Source organism: Geotrypetes seraphini, chromosome 8 (genome assembly GCF_902459505.1).
Source record: "Geotrypetes seraphini chromosome 8, aGeoSer1.1, whole genome shotgun sequence".
NCBI lineage: Eukaryota > Metazoa > Chordata > Amphibia > Gymnophiona > Dermophiidae > Geotrypetes > Geotrypetes seraphini.
The window spans coordinates 182,822,528-182,844,371 of NC_047091.1; the positions used below are offsets into that span (position 1 = coordinate 182,822,528).

The 21,844-nt window shown below is 43.5% G+C and overlaps 1 protein-coding gene across 4 annotated transcripts in view; it reads left to right on the forward strand.

Annotated features, from left to right (window-relative positions):
* The window catches only part of TPCN1 (two pore segment channel 1), a 182,301-nt gene that overhangs the window by 23,070 nt on the left and 137,387 nt on the right, over positions 1–21,844 (forward strand). For 2 of the 4 annotated variants that reach the window (XR_004540412.1, XM_033955853.1), the window contains 3 exons: positions 4,638–4,819; positions 6,834–6,949; positions 11,545–11,721. The exons of 1 other annotated variant lie outside the window; for it this stretch is intronic. Coding sequence is in view for 2 of the 3 variants with exons in the window: in XM_033955853.1 (XP_033811744.1) it covers positions 4,645–4,819; positions 6,834–6,949; positions 11,545–11,721 (468 nt within the window). In the remaining variant the exon portion in view is untranslated. Of the gene's footprint in view, positions 1–4,637; positions 4,820–6,833; positions 6,950–11,544; positions 11,722–21,844 lie in introns of those variants that run through there. One more of the 4 variants, XM_033955854.1, reaches the window with a different exon arrangement.

The window sequence follows — 21,844 nt, forward strand, 5'->3', positions numbered from 1 at the left end:
TTAAGTGATATATAAATAAATTTATTAGGATGTCCCTATAGGGATCTGATGAGAATTGATGGTGGGTATTGTGAAATTCATTGGAACACATCTTTTGTTTAATCCACTTTTTCCCATTAATTGCCCCTCTTTCCAGTCTGATCCCAACACTTATGTCCCCTTTTTTTGTAAGGGAGATAACTCTTTATCAGAAATGGTATTAACTAGTGATTTGGAGGACCTGGTAAATATAATAGGGCAATCTCTCAACTAAAGTGTGTCAAATAACCTGGACTATGTTACATTCCCCAGAGTACCGAAAGAACTCAACTCAAAAATACAGTTGCAAACCTGTTGTAATTTGTAATCTATCATAAAATCATTTATGGTATCTGAAAAATTAGCTGATCAGAGTTTAAAAAAAGGTTTGGATAATTCCCTAATAGAAAAGTCCATAAGTTGTTAAGATGGACTTGGGAAAATCCCACTGTTTTTATTTCTAGGATAAGCAGCATAAAATGAAAAGACAAAAACAAAACATCTTATAAGGCAGTGGTCTCAAACTCGCGGCCCGGGGGCCACATGCCAGGTACTATTTTGAGGCCCTCGGTATGTTTATCATAATCACAAAAGTAAAATAAAACAGTTTCTTGATCATATGTCTCTTTAGCTATAAATTACAATATTATTTTAAGACTTAGCTAAAAGGAAAGATTTATAAACTATAAAGAGTTTTACCTCGTGCAAAATTGTCATTTCTTTAATAAGACATTAATTATTTTTTTTCTGAGGCCCTCCAAGTACCTACAAATCCAAAATGTGACCCTGCAAAGAGTTTGAGTTTGAGACCACTGTTATAAGGGGTTGCATTAATCCAAATAGTTGATTTCTGGGATCACTGGACGAAAACACGTGCATCCATCTTAGATAACATTGCCCCTAAACAAAATAGTAAAAGTTGTTCAAATAAATATAAGTGGTTCGATAATGAGGTTCTAAAAATGAAACAATTAGTAAGACGATTGGAAAGGATTTGGCAAAAAATTGGAAAATTACTAGATAGGAATAATTGGAGATCCAACATAAAAATTTATAAACAATTTACTCATCTAAAATTGATTCATCTAATATGAGTTCAATGGTATTAATGCAAAAGAACTGTTTAATTTGATTACAAACTTGACACCTCACTCTACACTTAGTCCATACATAATACTAAGTTACCTTCGGCAAATGATTTAGCTCAGCATTTTGATTTAAAAATTTAAGAAATAATTGCTTGATAAATGATACTTATGAATATCAAATACCTAATATGCAAGGAAATGCAATACAAGTGGGCATGATTTGGAGCTCCTTTTATGATTTAGAATGGAGTAATTATAGCAAACTATATAATAAGTATGTTAGATCATATTGTGTTCTGGATTCTTGTCCTCCGGAAGTTATGAAGGCAGCTCCTTTAGACTTGAAATTAAATTTGTTGAATAATTTGACTGATAATTTAAAGAATGGAAAATTCCTTACTAATAAAGGTCACATCATAATAACCCCAATTCCAAAAAATCACAAATAGTCTCTAGCATTACAGACCAGTAGCATCCATTCCATTTTTTTGTAAAAATTATGGAAGGGTTGGTCCTTTTTCAATTAATGGAATATCTTACTCAATTTTCCCTTTTACATGAATCTCAATCTGGTTTTAGACTTTATTTAGTACTGAAGCAGTAATCGCAGCTATTTTGGACAACTTACGTTCTTTGTTCAGTAAGGGCCTTAATGCCTTGATCATGCAATTTGATATGAGCTCTGCATTTGATTTAGTGAACCATAGGAAATTGTTACAATGCTTGGACGCTATTGGCATCAGAGGAAAGGTGTTAGATTGGTTTTGAGGTTTTCTTATGTTTCGTGCCTATCAAGTTTGTTTTAATTATGATCTTTCTGACACTTGGAGTAATCCATTCGATATTCTGCAAGGTTTACCGTTATCCCCACTGCTCTTTAATATTATATGTCATCGTTAGGTGCGCAGTTGTCTCAGTTAGGGATAAAGTTATTTAGTTATACAGATGATTTTACGATCATTATTCCATTTGCTGCCTCTCTTTCTGAAATTATTCCTAAGGCAACAGAAGTATTGGTTTTGATGGAGCAATGGATGACTGAATTCAGACTGAAGCTTAAATCAGAAGAAATGAAATTCTTTGTAGCTTCACCTCATCTATTTGATACTAAAACAATATCATTGTGTATCAATAAATTTAACTATCCCATTCAATCTACTATTAAGGTTCTAGGTATAATACTGGATCAGGGTTTGACAATGAAGGACCAAGTGGATTCTTTGGTTAGAAAGGGTTTCTTTACTTTTTGGAAGCTTCGGTCCATTAGGGCGTATTTTGATGCTTCATCATTTAGAGTTTTGGTGCAACCTCTCATATTGAGTCAACTTGACTACTGCAATATTGCCTATTTCTCAAAAGAACATGCAACAATTGCGAATGGTTGAAGAAATATGATCATGTAACACCTTCTTATCGAGTGCTGCACTGGCTGCCAATGGAGGCGCGGATGAAGTGTTTGGCTGCTTTTGTTTTAAGGTTTTATTTGGTTTAGCTCCTAAATATATAACTGAGCTCTTCTTCTTTGCAACCAATAAACATAAGAGAAGCTCACATTTGCATTTTGTTTTTCCACCTGTTAGAGGATGTAAACTTTAAAAAACATCAACATCTTTTTTCATATCAGGCAGCAACATGGGGCAAAGATTTAGAACAATTGCTTCTGGCTTACTGATATTTACGGGGAATTTAGAAAATATCTAAAACATCTGGTTTTGAAATATTTAGGTAACTGATTTTTATTATGCATTCCTCAGATTTTTTTAGGGTATTAGATAATGGTTTCTAATATTCTAGTTCTTTTACTTGATTGTATTCTTTTTAACTATTGTAAACTGCATAGAACTTTATGGCCTTGTGGTATATAAACTGTTATTATTTTACTTTTTTGGGATCATACTTGTGATCTGGGCTGGCCATTGTTGGAAACAGGATACTGGGCTTGATGGACATTCTCCGTCTGTCCCAGAGACCACTTGTTCAGATACTCTGCTGAAAAATCAATCTTCTCCCAAAACTTCCTACTATCATGGATGTGCAATGTCAGGTTACTGAATCATTTCAGGGCTTTATTTCTTCTTCTAATGTTAGCTAGCTTTAACCCCTCCCCCACTCATTATACTTTGCTTGCATACAGGGAGTCTGGTTTAAATTCTGTTGCTAACCAATCCTCATATTCATACATCAAACTATCATTCATTAAATAGTCCCTCATAAGGGCTTCTGGGCTGTAGTCAATTTCATTCCCCTCAGAGACATCTCTTTCTACTTCCATAAGAGACTCCTCACTCTGAAGCTGTACATTTTGACATTTATAAATGGTCCCTGCTCAGAAGAGCTTACAATCTAATTTGAACAGACAGACATGACATATAGGGTTGGGGGATGCAGAATCCATGGTGAGAGGAGTTAGGAGTCAAAAGCACTCTCAAATAGGTGGGCTTTTAACTGGGCCTTGAACACTGCCCGAGACAGAGTTTGGCACCATCAAGGCACTGCTTTTATTAGGCTGTCTCTCCAAGGTCTGGAAACTGCTGAGAAGAGCCGCTATAAGGCCTAAGATTACTTTTAAATTGGTGCTTCCCAAAACTTATGCAGTACAGTATAATCTCGTTATAACGGATTTCAAGGGACCTGGAAAAACAGTCTGTTATATCCAGAGTTGCATTTTAAAAAAACTTTATTTAGGTCAGCTTGAAACAAGTATAATCAATGAACAACAGTCACTGCACAAGCATAGCAGCAACATCAATAACAAATCTCAGCAAAACATTGGTATGGAACGAAATGATTGCAAAACCAGAATCCTAAACGATGTTCTAAAGCATTATGTCGTATTGTACTGGAAAGAAAAATACTCTGTCATTTTCTTCTGGGCTGCGTTTTGATACTATATCACCGGCATGCCACGCGCCTTGTAGGCGGAGCCTTCATGCCCGTTATAGCCGAACAAAACTACAGCTAAAAGCGGCTCTGGGGACCAAATTGGTTGTCTGTTATATCTGAAAGTCCGTTATATGCGAGTTCGCTATATGTGATGATTTTCTGTATATTTATAATGACGCACGGCCGGGACCAGCGGACCTCGTCCGCTATAGATGAGGTTCCGTTATAAGCGAGTCTGTTATAACGAGATTATACTGTATAGCACTGTATACAAGCTACTCGCTAGATGCTAGTGGTTCAGCATTTTTGCTTAGCAGCAGCAGCACCAGGATAAATTTTAAAATGAAAAAGCATGCAGCATAGAACCTTTCAGAATACATCCTAGTTACCTTATGAGGTAAAAGACAAGTGCCAGTCTTTTAGCATCTTGCATGTACATTAGATAACTCCTAGAATTGCTATAGCATCTTTGCAAAGACCAATTAAGGAGGGCGGGGTAAATTTTCCAAACTTTTATAGGTACCATCAAGCCTATATTTTACGTCAAGGTATGTATTGGGTCCTCCCGGATCTCATTGAGTATACTCCTGATTGGTTATATTTGGAATGGCGACTCATGTTTCCTTTACATCTTTCTCATGTGCTCAGTATCAAGATGCCCAGATTGTACAAAGAAAATAGAATTCTAATGGATACTTGGAAAACATTACGGTTTGTCAGTAATTTAACAGCAATTACTATTAATAACTCAACGAATCAATCCATATGGCTAAACTCCAAGATTCAAATTGGCGGTTTCAAGATCATCTGGAAACATTGGATAATTGCAGGTATCAGAACTTTAAATGATGTAATTACTAATGGTAAGCTGCTGGATTTTACACAATTGAAACATAAATTTGGGCTTCACAAATCGCAATTTTTTCGTTGGTTGCAATTGAAGCAGGCCATTCAGGCAGGGTTCCCTGAATAGAAAAATTTGAATAATCAACCTAGCATAGAATTTTTATGTTTTCAGGCGGACTTTCTGGGACATCAGGCCGCACACTGGTATAAAACTATTAGTGAATTGGTTAAAAAAAAGCCTAAAAATACTCTTAGGGATATTTGGAGCATTGATATTTCAGCATCTCAATGGCCACAAATTTGGTCTTGGAGAATGAGATGTACAATGTCAACGTCTATGAAACAAACTTGGTTTTTTTTGTTACATAGAGCTTTTTGGACCCCAGTTAGATTGCAAAAGTTAAATAGTTCTTTGTCTAATAGATGCTGGCATTGTAATCTGGATATGGGGACTTTAGTTCATCTTTTGTTCTATTGTCCCCATATCTTAGCCTTTTGGAACTCAATCTGGGATCAAGTAAATTGTTTATTGGAAAATCACGTAGCATTAACGTATGATACTGTACTTTTTGGTATGTCTATGAGAAAAAAGAGTCAGATATCAATGTGTAATAACAAACTTTTATCCGGAGTGGCCATTCAACATATTACTAATAACTGGAAAGACCATAGTAGGCTCAATTTTAAATTTTGGTGGAATTCAGTTTGCCACATATACAGAATGGAAAGATCAATAGCGGTGCAAAATGGAAACTATAAAAACTTCATTAAAATTTGGGAACCATTAACGTCCTTTTGTCATGATTGATGCCATTTTCCTAATATTTCTTTATTTAATATGTAAGATAAGGGTGGGGTGGGGGGGAGGGTTTCTATTATATAAAAATAAAAATTACTAAAGGGATTTCAGGATGGGAGAGGGAGGGTTATATTTACAACTACAGTGGTACCTTGGATTACAAGCATAATCCGTTCCAGGAGCATGCTCGTAATCCAAATTGCTCATTTATCAAAGCGAGTTTCCCCATAGGAAATAATGGAAACTCGCTTTGATAGGTTCCCCCCCCCCCCGAGGCCAGCAGCGCTGCTCCCCGCCCCCCCACGAGAACCGGCATTGCTCCCCCCGAAGGCCCCCCACGAACCGGCACCCTCCCCCCCGCGATCCGCAACCCCCCGCCACCATCAGGCACCCCCCCCGGCGCGACCTGAGGTCCGAACCCTCTTCTTACTTTTCTGTAGCCTCCGCAGCGGCACCGGCATCAGCATGTCCTGTACGTGATGCAGGTGCCTGAAGATCTGCTTCCTGTGCTGGGCCTGAGAGTTCACGTCGAATGTGAACTCTCAGGCCCAGCACAGGAAGAAGATCTTCAGGCACCGGCACGCACAGGACATGCTGATGCTGGTGCCGCTGCGTAGGCTACAGAAAAGTAAGAAGAGGGTTCGGGTGGGTTGGGGGGACCTCAGGTCGCGGCGGGGTGGCCCGATGGCAGCGGGGGGGGGGGGGGAGGGTGCCGGATCGCGGGGGGGAGGGTGCCGGTTCGCAGGGGGGGGCGCTCGCAAATCGAAGCGCGCTCGGTTTCTGAGGCGCCGATTTTGCGAATGTTTTGCTCGTCTTGCAAAACACTCGCAAACCGGTGCACTCGTAAACCGAGGTACCACTGTATAAGTTATAATGATAAGATGTACAAGTGGTTAAATCTATGTTATTGTGTTGCAATTTTTGTACACTTGATGAAAGTTTTAAAATGAATAAAGAATTAAAAAAAAAAAGATAACCCTACTCTTAATACAGACATTGTCAACAGTAAATTTTTAATTTGAACTTTAGTATCATGAATTCATTCTTCAGTCACAAAAGTTTTTACACCCATCAGTGCTTTTAGAATATGTTTTAAAATCTGTTCTTTACTTAATGAATACTACAGATTAATGGTATATTCTAGTTCCTCCTGTGGTTTTTTTAAATTTTCCTTTGTTTCTACCTTTTCTTTAACAAAGATGGTGAGAACTGTGATGGAGCCAGTGATGTATCTATGCAGAGCCCTGCAGCAGGGGACTGCAACCTGCAGCAAAGCTGGGATATAACATATCAGGAGGCAGCAATCTATCTCCAGGTGAGTGTTTCATTTTTAAATAGCCTAACTATACAACAACATTGCTAAACATCTGAAAGATATAGTTGGGTGCAGGGCTGTGGAGTCGATAGATAAATCCTTCAACTCTGACTCCTCAGTTTCTGGTACCCACAACTCCGACTCCAGGTACCCAAAATTGTCTCCGACTCGAACTCCAACTCCACAGCCCTGGTTGGGTGAGGATCGAATTTGGTGATCAGAGGCTGAAAAGTAGCTAGATTGAGAATATTTTTATTCTTTAGTTTTATTTATAATATTTCTATTCTGCACTATCTAGGCAGATTACAGATGTACATGCATAGTTAACAAGATAACACAATATAGTCTATACATTTCTAAATTCTTAGCATGCTGATTCTAGTGACGCTGATTACACAACTAGTACTCGGTAATATGGTACAGTTGTATTTCAGACTAGAGAATGACGCGGTGGCGGTTTACCCGCGGCTACCGCCTTTAGCCGCGGGTAACCCGCCGGAACGGTGAAATAAAAAAGCAGTCGCTGCGGGGACGGAGACAAGGCCATTCACCGCCCCGTGGAGCGGTGAATGGTCTTGTCTCTGCAGTGAGGTATCAAGGATCGCGCGGTCCCCGCAGCCACCGCCCGCTAGCCCGTAGCATTTAGCCAGCTCCCTCCCTCCACCTCACCTTAAATTTTGAGTTTTCTGGCTTCCTTTTTTCCGAGCCGCACGCATTCAAAAAGCTGTGTACGCGCGGCTGCGCAAGTCAATCAATCTTCTCCTCTGACACAACCGGAAACAGGAAGTTACAGGAGAGGAGAAGTTTGATTGACTTGCGCAGCCGCGCGTGCACGGCTTTTTGAATGTGTGCGACTCGGGAAAAAGGAAGCCGGCAAACTCGGAAGGAATATAAGGAGGTGGAGGGAGGGTGGGGGCTGCTGGACCATTCTTCATTACTTTGCCATACTAATTCCATTCTGTGTTAAGTGCCACGGACTCAGATTCGAGTCTAGCAACGATGAGTTAAGGATCCCAAAAGAAGCCAACTTCTAAATCCAGTGGTTAGAGCTACACTACACTCCTTGTGACCCTGGGCAAGTCACTTAATCCCTATTGCTTCTGACATTATGGGCAGTTCCAAAGACCAAGACTGGCCAGTGTCAAAGACAGGATGCTGGGCTTGATAGACCCTTAGTCTCCTTTGTTTTTAGTGATCAACAAAGTTCTATGTTTCTATAATCACCCTAATTCTGTTATCATTGGACTAGATATTCAAAATGATTTAAATGGCCAGGACAGGCTCCTGGCTGTTCAAATCATCTGTCCAGGGCTAACCAGGCATTTTCAATCTTCATGTTCAGCCCAAATGGTGCCACACAATTCAGCAAAAATACCCAATGTTGTTCCTCATAATTTAAATATTGCTTATAGAAGGAACAACATTGGATATTTTTGCAAATGGAAGTTGGAGGGTTAATTCCCTTGAAACAGCCAATTGAGTGAAATATGAATTCATGCTAGGACACAAGATAGGTTGAATTTGTTTTGAGTTTAAAAGGAAAAATGATCAATGAAGAATACTATAATGCTCTAAGGACAAAGTTTTGAAAGGCTAAAAGGCTCTGATGACCCAAACAAGGTTCTCTACTTTCTCCAATACATATATAAGCTAATTGTTATGCAGTGTCAGACTGCAAGCTGTTTTCTTATGCAGTTGATATAGTCTTTTCATGCTTGTTCTAGTCCAGGCTGATTGTGTTAAATTCTAAGGGGGAATGTTATTGATATGGGCTACTGTTAAGAAGTGATATTTAACTATTAACCCCAGTCATTGGAAACTAGGTCACATTGCATAAAATGAGACCTGTGCTAAAATAGTTAGTGGTAAAATAATATGAGTTGCCATACGGAACAGGTCCATCAAGCCCAGTATCCTGTTTCCAAGAGTGGCTACCTCAGGTCCCAAAAACCCGGTAAGATCCCAAAAGAGTAAAACCGATTGTATGCTGTTTATCCTAGTAATAATCAGTGCATTTCCCAAAGTCCATCTAAATATTGGCTTATGGACTTTTTTAAGGAAATTATCCACACTATTTTAAACCCTTCTAAGCTAACTGCTTTCACCACATTCACTGGCAATGAATTCCAGAGTTTAATTACACATTAACCCCTGGATTCTCTAACCAGCACCCATGTTGGTAGCTGCCTTAAAAGCAGCTGCAGATCGTGTGTCAATCACACAATAGTGCCAATTAGAGAATAGCACCTCAAGTGCCTACATAGACACAATTCACACAAAGAAAAGCGCCAGAAATATACGGTAGGTTCAGAAACCCCTGGCCTACATTTCTGGCACCTATCTTTGCTTACAACAGTCTGCAATCAGCAGATCATGGCAGAGGAATCCCTGATCAGCTGAGCCAGCAGGATCCCAAAAACCGTGGCTTTGGGAAATCCTGCCAGCTCAGGTGATTGGGGATTCCCTTGCTGCGATTAGCTGAACCAACAGAGCAATCACCAATTTCTCTCTCACTCTCTCTCACACTCTCACTCTCCCTCACCCACCTACCGACTGATTCCTTCCAAGCAGTGGCGTAGCGATGCCCGGATTGGTGATGTCCCTCCTCCGCCCTCTTCTCCACCCCACCCCTACTGCATGCGTGAACACCCCATCCCTACCCCGTACCTCTTTTGACTTTACTGTTTCGTTATAAAACAGCAACTAATTTTGCCTATTTTTATATATTAAAAAAGTACTACATTTGAAATGTATATCACCCAGTCCCTAAGGTGAATGTTCATATTGCTGTCTGTTGTTCTGCTGAGCACTGGCATTGAAACAGCAAAATGCATTTATTGCATACTTGTCCTCTGTCGGAAACATTATGGTGGTATATTAGTTGTGTTAATAAAAATTTATAAACAAAGCCCTGCCAGCTGAACATCTTTCTCTAGTTCAGCAGCAGGAACTTTGATTTATAAGAACGGAATAAGCTAAATATTAGAGTACTAAGGCTTATATGGATGCTGCGGGGACGGTGACAGGGTGGTGAATGGGATGGCAGTGGCGGTGACGGGGCGGTGAAAGGGATGGCGGTGACGGTGATGGGGCGGTGAAGGGAACGGCGGTTACGGGGCGGTGCAGAGGATGGTGGGCTGGTGACAGGGCGGTGACGGGGACAGATTTTTTCCCCGTGTCATTCTCTATTTCAGACCATCATGAGAGAAATGCGTCTTTAAACAAGTTTTTTTAGTGAGACTTTGAATGTTAAGTCATCTGATCTGATGCAGAGAATTTTAAGCAATGTGGTTGGATTTTCAACTGGACTGGCATGAGGGCTGTGGAGGGGTGGCTGGTGACCATGAGTCTGCTGTCTTTGGTGCTTATAAAGCCAGGAGGCAGTAGGACTAAGGAGAAAGGTCTGCAGGTCAAGCGGGGCTGGGGAGAGGCAAGAGCACCTGGCTGGCCTGGAACTTCCTTTCCAACGGCAGAATTGATGTTGGGGAGAGGAATGCTGGTCGGCCCGACGCAGGGAAGCAGGGAGAGCTTGGGGCGGCAGTGGCTTTGGGGCCTGTTCCCTGATGACGGTGGCGGCTTGGGGGCTTGTTCCCTGATGGCGAGGGCAGGGAGAAAGAAAGAAAGGGGGCAAGCAGGGAGACAGAAGGAAAGAAGGGAGACAGAAAGAAAGAAAGGGGGCATGAAGAGAGAGAAAAAAAAAAGAAAGGGAGGCAGAATGAAAGAAAGGGCAGGGAGAGAGGAAGAAAAAGTTGGGGGAGGGAATGAGGTCTGGAGGAGAGGAAGCATACAGGCTGAAAGAAGGGAAGAAAGATTGGATGCACAGTCAGAAGAAAGAAAGTGCAACCAGAGACTCATGAAATCACCAGACAACAAAGGTAGGAAAAATTATTTTATTTTTAATTTAGTGATCAAAATGTGTCCGTTTTGAGAATTTATATCTGCTGTCTATATTTTGCACTATGGCCCCCTTTTACTAAACCGCAATAGTGGTTTCTAGTGCAGGGAGCCCATGAGCATCGAGAGCAGCGCTGGGCATTCAGCGCAGCTCCCTACGCTAAAAACGGTTATCGTAGTTTAGTGAAAAGGGAGGGGGTTATATTTGTCTATTTTTGTATGGTTGTTACTGAGGTGACATTGCATAGAGACATCTGCCTTGACCTCTTTGAAAAAACCCCAGAATATAAATGATAATTAACATTTTCTTTGCGTACCATATGCTTTGTGTACTTTTTTTAAATTTTATTGTTGGTAGATCATTTTGACTTGGTCATTTTAAAAGTAGCTCGCAAGCCCAAAAAGTGTGGGCACCCCTGACCTAGATTTTAAATCCCGAGGAAAACTGCGCAACAAAAAGAATGTACTAAAAACAAACAATGAATAAAATAGCAATAAGTTTACTAACAATTAGCATATGTGATCTGGCACCTATTTTAGGAGCCCTGCTGGAGATAACATGTATTGATTGCTAATAAAAGACCCCCTAAGTTGCGAACAAAGGGCAGGAGCAATGCCTCCTGACAGAACTGCAGATACATATTTTGTTTGAGGTTAGTACCATATTGCAGCAATCCAAATAATTATTATCTTTGTTACAGGAAGGAGACAACAATGATAAGTTCTTCACCCACCCTAAGAACGCCAAAGCACTGGCAGCTTACCTCTTCGTACATAATCATCTCTTTTACCTGATGGAACTGATGACGAGCCTTCTCCTTCTCTTCCTTTCCCTGTGTGAAGCCCCTGCGGTGCCCAAGCTCCGTCTCGACATATATGTATGTGCTATCCAAAAGCAAGAAAAAGTATGGTGGTTCTCTGTGATGCTAGTGTTTTCCTTAGTTAAATGAAGCCCACAAGAATCTATAATCATTTAGAGATTGTGGTAAAAATGTCACCTCTTTATCATTGCTTTCAATACTTTGCTTGTGTCATCTCAGATTCCTGTAAGAGAAAATCTACCAAACTGATCGGTGACATGAACACAGGTTTTTCTTGGCTATGTAGATCAGTATACTGCCAGAAGTTATGGCCAGTGGGGAGAAGTATTAGGAGTGTTCTGGAGGCTTAGCTTTCAAGTTAATATGGAGAGCAATACAATTTGACTATTCAAGCTGTAGAGCGACACATATGAGGCAGAGTTAAGCCAGGGGAGAAGGGTCTGTGAATGCAGCGGTGCTCAACTGTCTGGCTCATTGGTGAGGCTGGGTCGACATGTCAGAGCACTGGGAGAGAGACCTAGATCCCTGAAGACATGCCTGGATCTGGTGGCTCGGGGAGGGGGATGAACTGCGGAATGAACCCCTCCCCTTTCCCGCGTTCTATCTTTCCCCAGTGCCATTCCGAGCCCTGGTTGCGGAAGTTTTACCGGGAGTGGTTCCTTTCCCCATGACTTCACAGGTTTCTCAGTCGGTGAGGGAGGTTCTGGAGGCCTCGCGCAAGGTCTCGACTAGGCTTTGTTATTCCCAGAAGTGGACCAGATTTTCTTCCTGGTGTTCCTCGAACCATCTGGATCCGAGTTCGGTTCCGGTGTCTTCGGTTCTGGAATATTTGTTGCATTTGTCCAAGTCTGGGCTGAAGACGACTTCCATTCGGGTGCATCTCAGTGCTATTGCTGCTTTCCATCGGCATCTCGAGGGTAGGTCTCTCTCCCTTCATCCTCTGGTTACTCGTTTCATGAGGGGTCTTTTGAACATTCATCCTCCTCTAAAGCCTCCTCCTGTGGTTTGGGATCTTAACGTGGTTCTGGCTCAATTGATGAAACCTCCGTTTGAGCCTATGGATAAATCTCATCTCAAGTTCCTCACTTGGAAGGTGATCTTTCTGCTTGCGCTTACTTCTGCTCGCCGTATTAGTGAGTTGCAGGCTTTGGTTGCGGACCCACCTTTTACTGTGTTCCATCACGACAAGGTGGTTCTCCGCACCCATCCTAAATTTTTGCCTAAGGTTGTGTCTGATTTCCACCTCAATCAGTCCATTGTTCTTCCGGTGTTTTTTCCGAAGCCCCACTCTCTTCCTGGCGAAGTGGCGCTTCACACACTTGACTGTAAGAGGGCGTTGGCTTTTTATCTTCAACGCACTCAGTCTCATCGGAGGGTTCCTCAATTGTTTTTGTCCTTCGACCCTAATTGGTTGGGACGTCCTGTTTCCAAGCGCACCTTGTCCAACTGGTTGGCTGCTTGTATTTCTTTTTGCTACGCTCAGGCTGGTCTCACACTCCATGGTCGAGTCACGGGGCATAAGGTCCGGGCTATGGCAGCTTCTGTTGCTTTCCTCCGGTCTACACCTGTTGAGGACATCTGCAAGGCTGCCACTTGGTCTTCGGTTCATACTTTCACCTCCCACTACTGTCTGGATACTCTGTCCAGGAGCGACGGCTGGTTTGGCCAGTCGGTTTTGCGTAACCTGTTTTCTTAAATTGCCATCCTCCCACCTACCCTTTTTTGGTTGGCTTGGAGGTCACCCACATGTGAGAATATGCTGCCTGCTTGTCCTGGGATAAAGCACAGTTACTTACCGTAACAGGTGTTATCCAGGGACAGCAGGCAGATATTCTCACAACCCGCCCTCCTCCCCGGGTATGGCTTCTTTGCTAGCTATGGAACTGAGGACCACGAGGTGGGGATGCGCCCTCTAGTGGAGGGAGAAGGCATGCACATGCGTGGTGCAGCATAGCAAGCTTGAAACTTCAATCAAGTTTGCTTGAAAAGCTGTCCGCGTCGGGGCTCCGTAGATGACGTCACCCATATGTGAGAATATCTGCCTGCTGTTCCTGGATAACACCTGCTACGGTAAGTAACTGTGCTTTTTGTGCCGGTCTGGAGTAGTGCTGCCCGATTCAGGAAAAAAAATTTTTGATTCGATTCAGCCTATTGACTTGGCTTTTTGATTTGATTTGATTTGATTCGATTCGATTTTCCTGCCCAATTGGATGTTTTGGTTTTTTGGGGGTTTTTTTCCCAAACATCCTGGTGGGTTTATTTTATAGCCTCTTCACCCCCATTGCCTTCTCCTAACCACACTGGCGCTGTGGTGTAAACAAAACAAACAAAAAGACTTTTCCTCTCTTCTACTGTGACCAAGGGAAAGAAAAATTATCAGGTAAGACATCATTTTACCTTATTAGATGCATTTTTTACCTTGTGTTACATTTTTTAATATTCAGAAATTGTAGGTCACATGAAGTTTCCTGCAAATGACAGTTTATGAAATACTAATATAATGAACATGAACTGAAGCACTGTCCTATTGTTCATTCCTGTTTAGAGCTGTGATTTACTATGAGAATGGTAGGTGTAAGGCACTAGTTTCCTTGTCATCAGCAGCGTAGACTTGTGAGTTATGAGCATCCATCAGCAGGCGGAGATAGAGAAAACCTTTTTTTTTTTTTTAAATTCTTTATTCAGTTTTACCTGCAATAATCCAATGCTTCCAGTCGATTTGAAAACCGCCAATTTTAATCTTGGAGTATAGCCAAATGGATTGATTTAATGATTTAGAAATTGGATTTGGTGATAGATTACGAACATATTTTAAAGTTCTCCATGTATCAAGCAATGTTCTATTGTCTTTATATTTCCTGGGCAATTTTATACTTATAAGATGAGACAAATGCAAAGGAAACAGGAGTCGCCATTCTAAATATAACCAATCTGGTACATTCTCCATGAGCTTTGGGAGGATCCAATACATACCCTGTCTTAAAATATAGGATTGATGATACCTATAAAATTTGGAAAGTTTACCCCTCCCTCCACAATTGTCTTTTGTAAAGATACTAAAGCGATTCTGGGTCTTTTATCCAACCAAACAAATTTAGTAAGAATACCATTTAACTTTTTGTAAAATGACCCCTGAAAAAAATTTGGTATCATACTCATTTGATAACAAACCACAGGCAATATCATCATTATCCCAGGACAAGCAGGCAGCTATTCTTGACTGATGGGTGACGGCACCGACGGAGCCCCGGTACGGACAATTTTAGAGTGATTGCACTCTAAGAACTTGGAAAGTTCTGGCATGCCGCACCGCGCACGCGCGAGTGCCTTCCCGCCCGACAGAGGCGCGCGGTCCCCAGTTTCTTAGTTTCCGCGGAGCTAAGAAGACGCGTTTTTTCAACGGCTGTTGAAAATTTTTTGAACTTGCCTTCCCGCTCGCGTAAACCCTTTTGGTTTTTGCCTCTTTCTTTTTCTTTCATTTTTGTAAAAAAAAAAAAATTCTTTGGTTTTTTCATTCAATTTGGCTTTTCCCCTGCGGGGCCTTCTGCCACCATCGAAGCCTCGGCCTTCGATTTGGCTGAAGCGGTCTTCACGTTCATGCCCCCTCAGCCAGGTTTTAAAAAGTGCCAGCGGTGTGCTCGGCCCATATCTCTCACGGACCCACACAACTGGTGCTTACAGTGTTTGGGTCCTGAGCATCAGGCCTCCACCTGCACCCGCTGTGCCACACTAAAAAAGAGAACATTAAAAAATCGCCAAATACAACAGCGATTACTGTTCGGTGCCGAGATGTCCGATCCCGTGCCATCGACTCCGACTTCGGCACCGGTTCAGTCGGCACCCTCTTCTTCGACGCCGCGAGATTCTGCGCCGGCGTCCCAACATGCAGGTAAGCCGGCTAAGAAGCCTTCCCCGCTGGAACGTCCTCCGGTCTCAAGTGCAGTGAGTCCAATCCTGCCGACTGTGAGGCGCCAGCGGAAGCACTCCGCCCCTATTGAGGTGAGTCCCTCGACATCGGGCTCCTCATCTCCGGGGCGTCGAGCGGCACCACAGGTACCGCAGAAGAAAAAAGCGGTACCGGTGCCATCCCTTGATGACCGTATTACGGCCATTCTCCAGGCACAGCTCAAGCAGCAATTGCAACAGCTCCTTCCAACTATCCTGGCACCGAACCTTCCGGTGCCGGTCCGCACTGAGCCGGTACCGATAGTGGAGCAACCTGTATTGTCGGTATCCACTCCCTCGGTACCGATTCACTCCACCTCATCGGCATCGATGCCAGTCCTTGCGCCGGAGCCGAGAGCTCAGCATCAATCGGTGCAGACTTCGGCTCCGGTACAACCGATTACATCGCCTGGGTCGATGTCGATGAGATCGGGTAAGTCGGTGCGCAAGACCCGGCATGTAGACTCAGCTACCCCTGAGTCTCGGGATCGTTCCCCCCATGTCAGGGATCCTGATCTGTGGGGAGATTCAGAAGAATCTTTTCTCTCTGAAGGAGAATGTTCCTCAGATGAGGAAGAGTCTGCTGTACATGACCCGTCCTCTAAGCATGACACTTCATCTTTCTCCAGTTTCCTGAAAGATATGTGTGATTCTCTGTCTATTCCTTTGGAGGCTGAGTCCAAAAAGTCTAAAGCTTTTTGGACGCCCTGGACTTTGACCAACCTCCAAAGGAATATTTGAAGCTCCCTCTTCACGACATCTTGAGGGAGACTTTTTACAAGAATTTAGAGACTCCCTTAACGGTCCCAGGGGCCCCACGTAAGTTAGACTCTCTGTACAAAGTAATTCCCATTCCTGGGTTCGACAAACCACAACTTCCTCATGAATCTTTACTTGTCGAATCCACCCTTAAAAAATCTGCAGGAGCCAGTGTATATGCTTCTGTTCCTCCTGGCAGAGAGGGTAAAGCCATGGACAAATTTGGTAAGAGGCTCTACCAAAATGCAATGTTGGCAAATAGAGCTGGAAATTATGGCTTTCATTTTTCTTTCTATCTGAAACATCTCCTTACCACCATGGCTTCCTTTGAGAAATACCTTCCTCAACGGAAACAACAATCTTTCCACCATTGCTTGTCTTCTCTGTTTCAGTTACGTAAGTTCATGGTTAGATCCATTTATGACACCTTCGAACTTACATCCAGAGCGACAGCAATGTCTGTGGCAATGCGTCGCCTGGCCTGGCTTCGGGTATCTGAACTTGATGTTAATCATCAAGATCGGTTAGCCAACGCCCCATGCCTAGGGGATGAGCTTTTTGGGGAATCCATGGATTCGACTACTCAAAAGCTGTCGGCTCATGAAACACGTTGGGATACCCTTCTTAAAAATAAGAAAAAGCCTCCCCCAACAAGGCCTTTTAGACAACAGTCAGCCTATCAACGCCGTTTCACAGCTAGACCATTGCCAACAACTGCTCAGCAACCCAGGCGTCAACGGCAGCAACAGCGTCAGCCTCCCAGGCAACAACAGCAACAGCAGCCTGTAAAGCCAACTCCACAGCAGAAGACACAGCCCTTTTGACTTACTTCTCCAAAGTATAGCCAGTACTCCTATATCTGCTCTCCTGCCTCAACCTATAGGAGGTCGTCTCTCTCTATTCCTCAGCCGGTGGGAAGTTATCACTTCGGACCAATGGGTCCTCAACATCATCCGCCACGGCTACTCTCTCAACTTTCAGACTCTTCCATCCCAAAACCTGCCAAAAGAGTCTGCTTTGAACAGTCCTCAATCTGCCCTCCTTATTCAGGAAGTTCAATCCCTCCTTCTTCTAAACGCTATAGAAGAAGTTCCTCTAGATCAAAAGGGTCAGGGATTTTACTCCCGTTATTTTCTAGTTCCCAAAAAAACAGGAGATCTCAGACCAATTCTAGATCTTCGCGATCTCAACAAACATCTGGTAAAGGAAAAATTCAAGATGCTTTCCTTAGCCATTCTTTATCCTCTTCTCAACCAAGACGACTGGCTATGCTCCCTCGATCTCAAAGAGGCATACACTCACATACCAATCAATGTAACCTCAAGACAGTATCTCCGTTTCATGATCAATCAGTGTCATTACCAGTACAAGGTACTGCCCTTCGGTCTTGCTTCCTCTCCAAGGGTGTTCACCAAATGTCTCATCGTGGAAGCTGCTTTTCTGCGCTCTCACCACCTTCAGGTGTTTCCTTACCTGGACGACTGGTTAATCAAGGCCACATCCGCTCCAGCAGTTCTCCTGGCCACCAACCAAACCATCCAGTTTCTACAAATATTGGGATTCGAGATCAATCTACCCAAGTCTCATCTCATTCCCACTCAAAGACTCCAATTCATTGGAGCGATATTGGACACACTCCTCATGAGAGCATTTCTTCCATCCAACCGTCTTCAGACTCTTCAGTCTCTATGTCAGCAGGTACTTCCACAACATTCCATCTCTGCCAAACAAATGATGATACTCTTGGGTCACATGGCATCCACAGTTCACGTCGCACCCCTCGTGCGTCTTCACCTGCGAACTCCTCAATGGACCCTTGCTACTCAGTGGTCCCAAGCGACGGATCCTTGCTCACGACACATCTCTGTGACATCATCTCTTCGTCAATCTCTACAATGGTGGTTGGTATCCTCAAATCTATCCAGAGGTCTTCTGTTCCATCAGCCTCCTCATCAACTAGTCATCACCACCGACGCCTCCCCTTATGCATGGGGAGCTCATTTGAACGAGTTCCAGACTCAAGGTCTTTGGACAGCCCAGGAAAAGAAGCATCACATCAATTTCCTGGAACTCAGAGCGATGTTTTATGCCCTCAAGGCCTTCCAACATCTTCTCTTTCCTCAGGTCCTTCTGCTGTGCACGGACAATCAAGTGGCCATGTACTACATCAACAAGCAAGGGGGGACAGGCTCTCGCCTCTTGTGCCAGGAAGCACAGAAGATCTGGACTTGGGCCATAGATCACCATCTCTTCCTGAAAGCTATCTACATTCAGGGAGAACAGAATTCCTTAGCGGACAAGCTCAGCAGAATTCTCCAGCCTCACGAGTGGACACTCGATCCTGTAACTCTACAGTCTATCTTCGCTCAATGGGGCACTCCTCAGATAGACCTCTTTGCAACTCCTCACAATCACCAGCTGCCCCTATTCTGCTCCAGACTCTACTCCCCTCTCCGTCTGGCAGCAGATGCATTTCTCCTCGATTGGTCAAATCTGTTCCTGTACGCTTTCCCTCCTCTACCTCTCATGTTGAGAACCTTATTCAAGCTCAAGAGGGAACGAGCCACCATGATTCTGATTGCTCCGAGGTGGCCCAGGCAACATTGGTTCTCCCTTCTACTTCAACTCAGTTCCAGGGAACCTTTTCTTCTTCCACTGTATCCTTCTCTGCTTACACAGCATCAGGAGACCCTTCTACATCCCAACCTCCAGTCTCTGCACCTGACGGCTTGGTATCTCTCGGGCTGACTTCTCATGATACACTCTTGTCTCAGCCTGTTCGTTCCATTCTAGATGCCTCCAGGAAGCCAGCCACTCTGCAATGTTACCATCAGAAGTGGACGAGATTTTCTTCCTGGTGTCTTCTTCATCATCTTGATCCAACTTCCCTGGCAGTGGAGTCGTTGTTGGATTATTTGCTTTCTTTATCTGACTCTGGCCTTAAGTCTTCTTCCATCAGAGTCCACCTCAGTGCCATTGCTGCTTTTCATGAGCCGATCCATGGAAAACTTCTATCAGCTCATCCCCTGGTGTCCAGGTTCATGCGGGGTCTTTTCAATGTGAAACCACCTCTTAAAGCCCCTCCTGTTATCTGGGATCTCAATGTGGTTCTTTCCGCCTTGATGAAGCCTCCATTTGAACCTTTGGCTACCGCTTCTTTCAAGTTTCTCACTTGGAAGGTACTTTTCCTTATTGCTCTTACCTCTGCCAGGAGGGTCAGTGAGCTTCATGCACTGGTTGCAGATCCACCTTTTACGGTCTTTCACCATGACAAGGTGGTTCTGCGTACGCATCCAAAGTTTCTTCCTAAGGTTGTCTCTGAATTCCATCTCAACCAATCCATTGTTCTGCCTGTTTTCTTTCCAAAACCTCATTCTCATTCTGGGGAACAAGCGCTGCATACTTTGGATTGTAAGAGGGCTCTAGCTTACTATCTAGAGCGTACGAAACCCCACAGATCAGTTCCCCAACTCTTTCTGTCCTTTGATCCAAATAAATTGGGACGTCCTGTTTCTAAACGTACGTTGTCTAATTGGCTGGCAGCGTGCATTTCATTTTGTTATGCTCAGACCGGACTGACACTGGAAGGTTCTGTCACGGCCCATAAAGTCAGAGCTATGGCAGCATATGTAGCTTTCCTCCGTTCCACTCCTATTGAGGAAATCTGCAAGGCTGCTACTTGGTCCTCAGTTCATACTTTTACATCTCATTATTGTCTGGATGCTTTCTCCAGACGGGATGGACTCTTCGGCCAATCTGTTTTGCAAAATTTGTTTTCATAATGGCCAACCTTCCCTCCATCCCTCTTTTTGTTAGCTTGGAGGTCACCCATCAGTCAAGAATAGCTGCCTGCTTGTCCTGGGATAAAGCACAGTTACTTACCGTAACAGGTGTTATCCAGGGACAGCAGGCAGATATTCTTGCGTCCCTCCCACCTCCCCGGGTTGGCTTCTTAGCTGGCTTATCATAACTGGGGACCGCGCGCCTCTGTCGGGCGGGAAGGCACTCGCGCGTGCGCGGTGCGGCCTGCTAGAACTTTCCAAGTTCTTAGAGTGCAATCACTCTAAAATTGTCCGTACCGGGGCTCCGTCGGTGCCGTCACCCATCAGTCAAGAATATCTGCCTGCTGTCCCTGGATAACACCTGTTACGGTAAGTAACTGTGCTTTTTAACCGTTTGAATTCTCCCTCACCAAGAAAGATGTAAAGGATTCCATTGCTCACACATTTCTGATATTTTCTTTAATAAAAATTTTTCATTCTCCGTCACTGTGTCTTCTATTGTGTTCTTAATAGTAATTCCTAAGTATTTTAACCCATCTTCATTCCAAACAAAGGAAAATGAATCAAATAATCCTTTGGTACAGTGAACATTGAGCGGAAGAACTTCAGATTTACTCCAATTGATCTTATATCCAGAAAATTTTCCAAACTTCTCTATTAATTCAAGTTAGATAGAGAAAACCTAATTGAGCGCTCCCTTATAGACTGGTACACTCCCTGGTTAGCCAAAATTCTCTATCTCCAGGCAAATGGATAGTCTTTCTGAAGCAGCAGCATAGCAAGGGAAGGAGGTGCTCGGGATGTGGCACCCAGAATCGCCGTGCTGTCCCCTCCCTCATGAATCTGTTCAAATCTCTGATGACAAAGAGCAGCATCTCCTACCTGCTGCTTGGCGCTGGTCTCAGCTCTTCCTTCCTGGTCCCACAACATCTCGATCTCACGCATAGTTGCATCTTTGGAAGTAGAGCGAGCGCACTGTCTCAAGCATAGTGCCATCTTGAAATGTGCAGTGCTTTTTCATTTCTGGTTCGACCGAGGTAAAATTATCTTCAGTCTATGGATATTGTCTATTCCATTTAGGATCATCTTTTCAGGGTCTTTCTCCGTCTTTGGATGTTGATCACTCCAAATTTTTTCTCAAAATCTTGCCCTTGGCTCCATCTAGGATGTTCAGCATCCCGACATTGCTGGATGTGATCATGCACTCCAGGGCATGGCTTCGTTTTGGGACCTAAGATTCTCTGTGTGGCTGTGAATGCAGCCCCATCTAGAGGAAGTGCACAGCTCCATGTCGGGATATAGAGCAGCTCCATTCCTGGCTGTGAAGGTGGCTCCTTGCATTTGGTAGTTCAGATGTTTGTTTTACTGACTTAACTTTCACATATTAGCCTTTAATCTTTTCTAAGGAAGAGTGATTTCAAATAAACTGGACCCTCAAATCTTTAGGGGGAGAGGGCGTTAGATTTGATAACTCATTCTTCAGGGTGGGATAGTGAAAAGAGGATTGCTTCGCTACATTCCACGTGTCTTTGGATTCATCAGCTGCTGATAAGGGAAAACCTTGGGCTAGATTTACTAACCTGAGATCCGTATCTGATTGCAGGCAGGCTGACAAATTCACTAAAGGCCTGCATGCAAATGGGGGCGATTGTTGGCACGACCACACAGATCACTGGAGAATGATCCTTGAGCAT